At 46.6% G+C, this 9709-nt stretch overlaps 1 protein-coding gene across 1 annotated transcript; it reads left to right on the top strand.

The window, feature by feature from the left end:
* The first annotated feature begins 833 nt into the window (after nt 1–833).
* LOC119278393 (IST1 homolog) lies at nt 834–4109 on the top strand. Its single transcript, XM_037559746.1, has 6 exons — nt 834–1015; nt 1103–1235; nt 1336–1439; nt 2402–2573; nt 2667–2807; nt 2885–4109. Exons 1-6 carry the CDS (start codon nt 948–950, stop codon nt 3797–3799), a joined length of 1533 nt encoding a protein of 510 aa, XP_037415643.1. The 5' UTR covers nt 834–947; the 3' UTR covers nt 3800–4109.
* The last annotated feature ends 5600 nt before the right edge of the window (nt 4110–9709 follow it).

The following is a 9709-nucleotide window of genomic DNA, read 5'->3' as shown; positions in this document are numbered from 1 at the left end:
TGGTATTGGGAAGAAGAATACATCAATCTATTATAGCAAAAAGATTGATAGATATTCGTTCACTATATGCTAGATTAGAGACTAGAGACCACACAATGTTGAATTGTGTGGAAACCAAGAAAGAAGTGTGCAAGCTCAAGAAGCCAATGGAGAAAATCAACAATGTTGAAACTAAAGACATAGAGAAAATAGTAATCCAACTAGTGGGAGCAGTTACGGAAGTTGGATTTCTATTAAAGTGCATAATTTTGCTTATGTTTTTTTATCAATTCTCTTAGCAAAGAATTGATGAATTATGTACTCCGGTGTATCAAAGATGTCGTTTAAAAAAATTAAAAACTATTGAAGTTTATATCAGTGGTCGATAATGAAATAAACTTGATCAAAAAAAAAATTTACTCCGCCAAATTTAGGTGATAAGTTAGGTCCGGTTAAAACTTAGTGAAGTAAAAATACTTCACTAAAATTTATCGAACGGTTTACTCCTATATGTTTTTAAGCCTTGGCTATGATATAGATGCTCTGGTAATCAAAAGTGGACCGAATAAACGTAAATTTGTTTGGTCAAACGGATTATATTTAATAAATAAACTTAATAATAATCTTTTTTTTAGGGAAACTTAATAATAATCTTATTAACACACCGAAAAGTACTACTGCTCCTTGAGACGGAATCATAGTTTTCTTTGGAGCGAAGCAAAGTCCGAGACAACAAAGCCACCCAACCTCCATCGCTGGTCCACGTGTCCGGCCGGACGGTCGAGATTCTCCTGGCAGTGGAGCAGGTGGATCCAGGCAGGGCTCGACGCGCACACGGCAGACGGCACAGCCCAGCCCCTCCCTCACCATCGTCTCCACCTCCTCCTTGCTCTGGCCGTCTCCAGTTAGATTAGATCGAACCCCCACGCGGCCACGCGCCGAGTCGCGTCCTCCACTCGATTACCCACATGTCGATGCTGGAAGCCTTCTTCGGCAAGGGCGCCGGCGGCGGCGGCGGCTTCCGCGCCGCCAAGTGGTACGCTTTCTTCCCTGGTTTCTGCTCTGATTTCGATTCCATTCGATCTGTTTCCTGATCTGATTGGCGGGGGGTGAAAACACGCAGCAAGACGCTGCTCAAGCTGTCCATCCCGCGGATAAAGCTGCTGCGGAACCGCCGGGAGCTGCAGCTGCGCCAGATGCGCCGGGACATCGCCAAGCTCCTCGAGGCCGGCCAGGAAGCCACCGCCAGAATCAGGGTACAGATTCCAAGGAATAGCAGTAGAGGGATTAGGTTCTTGGACTTTGGGGGTGGGCGGTGGGGATTGATGATTAATTGCTTCTTCTCTGTGGTCGCAGGTGGAGCACATCATCCGGGAGGAGAACATGATGGCGGCGCAGGAGATCCTCGAGCTCTTCTGCGAGCTCGTAGCCGTTCGCCTGCCCATCATAGAGGCCCAAAAGTTTGTCACCTGTCCTGTCCTCTTCTTATTCAGTAGCCATATGTGCTAAGCGTTTGTAGATTACTCTATGTCAGATCTTTATTTTTCTGACATACTGAGACGATGCTTTGGGTCTCCATCTGTCTAGACAGAGTTACCTGGGTGGAGGCACTCACTAAATTATCCTTCATATGTCCTTAATCAATTTGTTGTTGAAAGTGTATCCTCTCAAATGTGGTTGTTCTACGGTTTTCATAGGCTTGCAGCTAAATTGGTTGTCCCAACCTGTTCAATTTCTTTCCTGCTTCAAGGAATGCCCTATATAGATCTCAAAGAGGCAATATCGAGCATCTGTTTTGCTGCTCCTAGGTGTTCAGATTTGCCTGAACTGATGCAAGTCCAAATGATGTTTTTGACTAAATTATGACTCTTTTTTATTGGCATACTGAACTTATAGCTCTCTCTAGTCCCAGAGTTTGCCCAAGTCTGTTGTTAGTGCTCAGTTGCTTTTGCAGTTGAATGATGGATGTGGCATGTGATGAATGCCATCACTATTCAACTTAAATCTGGCTCTCTTCCAAAAATAAGCCCATGTGCTTTGTTTCAAACATGTAATGAAATGCATAATGTCAGTTCGTCTCTGTAACAGATTATGTCAGATCTTTATTTTTCCGTAAATAGTGAGACGATGCATATCCGGTGGCCCCTAAGCATCTGATTGTTGCCTCCATTTGACCTTTTCCGAACCGAAGGAAAGACCTGGTTTTATATGCATACTGCTGTTTGTGCAGTGTAGTTCTTTGGGTCTCCATCTGTCTAGACACAATTCCCTGGGTGGATGCACGGCAATAAATTATGCTTCTTATATCCTTAATCAATTTGTTCTTGAAGTGTATCCTCTCAAATGTGGTGGTTATACAGTTTTCATAGGCTTGCAGCTAAATTGGTTGTCCTAACCTGTTAAATTTCTTTTCCTGCTTCAGGGAATGTCCTATAGATCTCAAAGAGGCAATATCCAGCATCTGTTTTGCTGCTCCTAGGTGTTCAGATTTGCCTGAACTGATGCAAGTCCAAATGATGTTTGCAACTAAATATGGGAAAGAGTTTGTTGCTGCAGCTGCAGAACTTATGCCGGATTGTGGGGTCAACCGTCAGGTCATATGCCAACTTCCATGATAAGAAGTAATCTATTAATGTTACTTAACCATTAGATTGATGCTGACACGATTCGAATCAATATCTATGCAGATAATTGAACTACTTTCAATCCGTCCTCCTCCAGTAGATATAAAGATGAAACTGCTGAAGGAGATTGCTGAGGAGCATGAGATCGACTGGGATCCATCAGAAACAGAGACAGAATATCTTAAACCCCATGAAGATCTATTGGTTAGTGTATACATACAATAAACTATGGTTGGTTCATTATTTTGAATCTCACCTTGTAACATGTTTCCTTTCATTAGAATGGACCAACCTACTTCAGTGGTTCAACACTGCCACTTCCAAAGGAGAAACACGAGGAACCAGTAGCTGCAACTGCCGCTGACGAACCTGGTGAAGATTATCAATCTGATGGCGGCTTTGACTCATTGGATTTGCCTGAAGTCCCAAAAGCAGCAATTCGTCCAGCTTCTGGTACTCAATCAAGCCCAGATATTGGTCCACATGTGCAAAGCTCACAGTCGGCTGCTCATGATTTCTCAAACCCACCTGACTTGGAAGAGAATCCAACAGCTGATGCTGCGTTCTATAATTATCTGAAAAGTTCAGAACCCCCAGTTTCTCCACAATTTGCTCAGCCAAGGATGCCAGCTTTGCCAGATGAAAAGAAGCAATTTGTTCCTTTTGTCTCTCCCCCACCATTTGCTTCTGCTTCTTCTATGGAGAGAAGTGACTCGATTCCCTTAAATTCTCCTCCAGTGAAGCCAACAGAGCAAGAATTCTTCACAAGGTCAGCTGATGAAGTGACTGCTCCCCATACACCCAAAGATTTCAACATGTTCTCGAAGCATCCAGAACAGGTGCATTCGATCTCTCCTGTAGAGAGCGGGGAAAATATTGATATGGATGGCGTGGTTTCAGCTGCCCAAACAGCTGCTGATTCAGCAGAGCGAGCTGCATCGGCAGCACGTGCTGCTGCAAACCTTGCGAAACTGTGCATTGCCGATCTAAAGAAGAACACTAGGGTTTATGAGAGCCACAGTGATGATAGCCAAAAGGAAAGTCATCATCAAACTGAGCAGAAACCGGTATTTGATCATCAGGACTCTTTTTCCAATGACCTTGAGGGTTATGCACCATCTCATGTGCCTCAGAGATCAACATCGTTGGAGGACGATCCGTTCTCCTACCCCAACCTCTTCTCATCGAAGCCTTGAGTTCTAGTTATCTGCAAATTAGTCGTTGAGCCTGGTTTGAAGTCATTGCGGCCACATTGTTTGTGAAGCCTTGTTTGGTCCCCCAAGTGTTTGGGTATTTCTTGGAGAATTCTGTGTATGCTGAGTTGATACAGAAAAAGAAGGGTGCAGCGGTTTCACCAGCACTGCCGTTGTTTATAATGTGTGAATTGTAAATGCGTGGATGTTGTATGACATTTGAAACTTGAAACCTGTAGCGGAAACAACAATCTGAACTCATGTAGTTAGATGTTCTTTCGATAAATATATTTTCCACTTATAGTGATTGTCATGATCTGAGTCCGGTGAAACTTTATTGCAATGTTAGTCATACTCGTGTTTTACTAGCCTTTTTCGAGGAAAATACAGATGATGATCAAGTCCGATGAAACTTCATTGCAATATTTTCCACTTGCGCCGCACTCTCTCCCCCGCGCCACCTTCGCTCCGCACGCGCCGGCGCCGGCGAGCTGACCCGATGGACCCACGCGCCGGCACTCCCCTCACCCCATCCTACAGCCGCGAACCCTCCGCCGCCGCCGCCGCGAACCCTAGCGCTCGGAGCATTGGCCGTGCCTCCGCCGGAGCTCCTCCGAGCATCGGCCTCGCGCGTCCCCTCTTCATGCCGTCGCGGATGACCTCGACGGCTGGTGGCGTCGTGCCGGAGCCCGCCGTGATGAAGAACAAGGCGGTGGACGGCTCCGGCACCTCGAAGTTTCCAAATGCGCCGCGGCCGAAGAAGGGCAAGACATCCGCGAAGAAGAAGAAGACGGCGCACGGCTCAGGCACCTCGAAGGCGCCGATGAAGAAGCTTGCAGGGCGTGTGACGAGCGAGGCGGCTACTGAAGCGCTGACGAGCTCACTTGTTGAGCCGGTGGCCGACGCGCACCATGTGTTCGACCATATGCCCCAAAGGTAAAAAAATTCCCGAACTTTTTTTCCTTCTTTATTTTTTGAATGCATACATATAGATAGCTTATTGCATTGTTCTATATACTTTGTAGTGTGAACGATGATGCATACATGTCAACTCTGGGTGTTGGCTCGAACAATTCGCATTGGTCTCAAACCAATCACATGCATTTTGAAGACCATGAGTTCGAGGTGGACGAGGATGGTGAGGGCATTGTCGACACACCGAAAGGAAGAGCGGGCAATTATACCAACGCCGAAGACATCTTAATATGCAATACTTGGTTGCAAGTGTCGAGCGATCCATCCATTGGAGGTGATCAAAGTAGAGATGCTTATTGGCTCCGGATGAAAGAACACTTTGATCTTCGCAACGTGAGTGGAATTGACCGCTCGGCACGATCACTTCGCTCCCGATGGTCGACCATCAATAGGGATTGTCAACAATGGTCGGCCGCACAAAAAGCGGTTGACAAGTTGAACCCAAGTGGCACCAATGATGATGATAGGGTAAGTGTGGTTTCATCATTCCTCATGTTCACATCATGCTTGTTGTTGGTGTTTCTTATGCTAACTTGTTTTGTTTTCATATAGTTGAACATTGCACAAAACATGTTCAAAGGAGAGGAGAAGAGGACCAAGAAGGGGAAGATCAAGAAAGGAAGGCCATTTTCCTTGCCTCATTGCTATGAAGTATTGAAGGATGATGAGAAATGGAAAAAGCGTGAGGATATTGATGGTTTGGATTTGAGCAAAAAACGCAAGCGAACAATTGATTTGGAAAATGATGATGAGGATGATGCATCAAGTGAAGATGGCAATAGAAGCCCCACCCCAAACTCGGTTTCATACTCGAAGCCAAAACGACCGGATGGCACGAAGAAGGACAAAGAAAAGAAGAAGAGGAAAGGAGATGATGAGATCAAAAATGTTGTGGAAGAAATTGTCAATGCAAGAAGAGAAGCTAACGAGGTGAGGAAAATGGCAAGGAACCAAGATGCCGCGGTCGAGGAGAGGAGGTTGCGGTCGAGAAGAGGAAAGTGGCATTGGAGGAGAGGAAGATGGCCATGGAGGAGCGAGCTAAGTTGTTGGAATGGGAGAAACATTTGTTCTTCTTGGACACATCTTTGTTCAATGATGGGCAAAAGGAGTATGTCAACCTTGCCCGTGAAGAAGTCTTGATCCAAAAAAGAGCCATGATTGGTGGCATGAGTGGCGGTGGCCTTGGCGGCATGGGTGGCGGTGGCCTTGGCGCCATGCACTAGTAGAAAAGGGGGCAATGGCCCAGGCCAGTTCAGCCCATTAGTCCTGGTTCAATCCAGAACCGGGACCAATGAAGCTATTTGCCCCGGTTCGTGAGCCCAGGGGGCCGGCCGGGCCACGTGGGCCATTGGTCCCGGTTCGTCCGGACCTTTTGGTCCCAGTTGGTGGGACGAACCGGGACCAATGGTCCTGGCTCCTGGCCCACCACTATTGGTCCCGGTTGGTGGCATGAACCGGGACCAAAGGGTTACCTTTAGTCCCGGTTCATGCCACCAACCGGGACCAATGGTGCTGCCTATATATAGCCCCTCGCGCAAGAGCAGAGCACACTGCTCTGTTTTTTCTGGCCGAGGGGGAGAGGGCTTGGTGGTGCTCTAGCTCACCTCCTATGCACACAAGGTGTTCGATGGAATGCCCGAGCCACACTACTTAAGGTTTCTCCTCTCCAAGCTCGACCGCCAAGCTCCATTTTCCTCAATATTTATCTAGGTTTAGCGGTCCGTCACGCCCCGTCCCCGTCTTCATCGCCGTCGATCACCCGCGCCGATCTCATCGCCGGCACCACCTTGGTGAGCCTCTTGTTCTTATCTTCTTTCTGAAAGGAAAAATATTATTACTTGTTTGTTTAGATAGATACTTGTATTATTTTCTTACTTTTATTATTGCATCTTATATAGTGCGATGGTTTTGGTATCCGCCCCCGTCGGCCCTCGTCCTGTCTATGATTCGGATGTGGTATATATTATCTTTTCATAACTATTGGTTCATTTATTGTTTATGAGAATTATGCCGACCAACATGACATAGATTTTATTTATCTAGGAGGTTGTTGAACCGGAAATTCCAACCGACCCTATTGTCGAGAGGTTAAATTTAGTTGAAGAAGAAAACAATTTCTTGAAGGAAAAATTAAAAAAACTTGAGGAGGAGAAGATGATATTGGAGTTGCATGTTGCGGATGTCGTCGATGATCACAAGATCAAGATGGATGCAATGCGCTTGAAGATGAGAAAGATTAGAAAATATGCCATTCATACCGAGGCTTGGTATCATTATGCCGTTGGATCAGTTGTTACCTTGGTTGCGATTATGATCGCATTTGTTTTCGCATTGAAATGTTTTACATAGTTTCAATGTATGGTTTAATTAATTTAGATGCTCTGCAGAGCTTTATGTTGTTAGATGAGAACTATGTATGTACTTTGGTTTTTATGTGATGATGAACTTCTATTAATTTGGTCACTTAATTATCTATTCATGATGTTCTGTAATGATTTTTGACACACTTAATTATATATAATGCACGCAGATGAACCGGCAATGGATGTACGGTTCAAGACACACCTTCGAGTACATTAAGGGCGTGCATGATTTTCTCGAAGTGGCTGAGGCAAACAAGCAGAATGGTTTTATGTGTTGTCCATGCCCTATATGTGGGAATACGAAGTCTTACTCTGACCGGAAAATCCTTCACACCCACCTGCTTTACAATGGTTTCATGCCACACTATAATGTTTGGACGAGGCACGGAGAAATAGGGGTTATGATGGAAGACGACGAGGAAGAAGAGTATGATGACAACTATGTGCCCCCTGAATACGGTGATGCTACTGAACATCAAGATGCACCAGACGATGTGCACGATGGTGCTGCAACGGGCGAAGCTGCTGAAGATCAAGAGGAACCAGACGATGTGCCCGATGATGATGATCTCCGCCGGGTCATTGTCGATGCAAGGACACAATGCGAAAGTCAAAAGGAGAAGCTGAAGTTCGATCGCATGTTAGAGGATCACAAAAAGGGGTTATACCCCAATTGCGAAGATGGCAACACAAAGCTCGGTACCGTACTCGAATTGCTGTAGTGGAAGGCAGAGAATGTTGTGTCTGATAAAGGATTTGAGAAGCTACTGAAAATAATGAAGAAGAAGCTTCCAAAGGATAACGAATTGCCCGACAGTACATACGCAGCAAAGAAGGTCGTATGCCCTCTAGGATTGGAGGTGGAGAAGATACATGCATGCCCTGATGAATGCATCCTCTACCGCGGTGCCTACAAGGATCTGAACGCATGCCCGGTATGCGGTGCATTGCGGTATAAGATCAGACGAGATGACCCTGGTGATGTTGACGGCGAGCCTCCCAGGAAGAGGGTTCCTGCGAAGGTGATGTGGTATGCTCCTATAATACCACGGTTGAAACGTCTGTTCAGAAACGGAGAGCATGCCAAGTTGATGCGATGGCACAGTGAGGACCGTAAGAAAGACGGGAAGTTGAGAGCACCCGCTGACGGGTCGCAGTGGAGAAAAATTGAGAGAAAGTACTGGGATGAGTTTGCAAAGGACCCAAGGAACGTATGGTTTGCTTTAAGCGCGGATGGCATTAATCCTTTCGGGGAGCAGAGCAGCAATCACAGCACCTGGCCCATGACTCTATGTATGTATAACCTTCCTCCTTGGATGTGCATGAAGCGGAAGTTCATTATGATGCCAGTTCTCATCCAAGGCCCTAAGCAACCCGACAACGACATTGATGTGTACCTAAGGCCATTAGTTGAACAACTTTTATAGCTGTGGAATGGAAACGGTGTACGTACGTGGGATGAGCACAAAAAGGAGGAATTTGACCTAAAGGCGTTGCTGTTCGTGACCATCAACGATTGGCCCGCTCTCAGTAACCTTTCAGGACAGACAAACAAGGGATACCACGCATGCACGCACTGTTTACTTGACACCGATAGTATATACCTGGGAAGCTGCAGGAAGAATGTGTACCTGGGCCATCGTCGATTTCTTCCGACCAACCATCAATGTCGAAAGAAAGACAAGCATTTCAAAGGCGAGGCAGATCACCGGAAGAAGCCCGCCATGCGTATCGGTGATCACGTACTTGTTATGGTCAATGATTTACACGTAATCTTTGGAAAGGGTCCCGGCGGACTAGCTGTTCCGAATGACGCTGAGAATCACACACCCATGTGGAAGAAGAAATCTATATTTTGGGACCTACCCTACTGGAAAGACCTAGAGGTCCGCTCTTCGATCGACGTGATGCACGTGACGAAGAACCTTTGCGTGAACCTGCTAGGCTTCTTGGGCGTGTATGGGAAGACAAAAGATACACCTGAGGCACGAGAGGACCTGCAACGCTTGCACGAAAAAGAGGGCATGCCTCCAAAGCAGTATGAAGGTCCTGCCAGCTACGCTCTTACGAAAGAAGAGAAAGAAATATTCTTTCAATGCCTGCTCAGTATGAAGGTCCCGACTGGCATCTCGTCGAATATAAAGAGAATAATATGTTGGGGAACGTTGCAGAAAATTAAAAATTTTCCTACGGTTTCACCAAGATCCATCTATGAGTTCATCTAAGCAACGAGTCAAGGGAGTGAGTTTGCATCTACATACCACTTGTAGATCGCGTACGGAAGCGTTAGATGGAGTGGTGATGATGGAGTCGTACTCGCCGTGATTCAGATCACCGGAGATCCTAGCGCCGAACGGACGGCACCTCCGTGTTCAACACACGTATGGTGCGTGTGACGTCTCCTCCTTCTTGATCCAGCAAGGGGGAAGGAGAGGTTGATGATGATGGCTCCAGCAGCAGCACAACGGCGTGGTGGTGGTGGAACAGCAGCACTCCGGCAGGGCTTCGCCAAGCACGCGACGGAGGAGGAAGAGGTGTAGCAGGGGGAGGGGGCGCCAGGACTTTAGGGTGCGGC

This window comes from Triticum dicoccoides, chromosome 3B (assembly GCF_002162155.2).
Source record: "Triticum dicoccoides isolate Atlit2015 ecotype Zavitan chromosome 3B, WEW_v2.0, whole genome shotgun sequence".
In the NCBI taxonomy this organism is placed as follows: domain Eukaryota; kingdom Viridiplantae; phylum Streptophyta; class Magnoliopsida; order Poales; family Poaceae; genus Triticum; species Triticum dicoccoides.
This window is presented reverse-complemented; position numbering and strand designations above follow the sequence as displayed.

What these genes read in the sequence shown, in the direction of transcription:
- LOC119278393 (XM_037559746.1), top strand. Translation starts at nt 948, where the DNA reads ATGTCGATGCTGGAAGCCTTCTTCGGCAAGGGCGCCGGCGGCGGCGGC. An exon ending in GGCTTCCGCGCCGCCAAGTG is followed by an intron (nt 1,016 to 1,102) that starts GTACGCTTTCTT and finishes GAAAACACGCAG; the next exon opens with CAAGACGCTGCTCAAGCTGT. An exon ending in ATTGTGGGGTCAACCGTCAG is followed by an intron (nt 2,574 to 2,666) that starts GTCATATGCCAA and finishes ATATCTATGCAG; the next exon opens with ATAATTGAACTACTTTCAAT.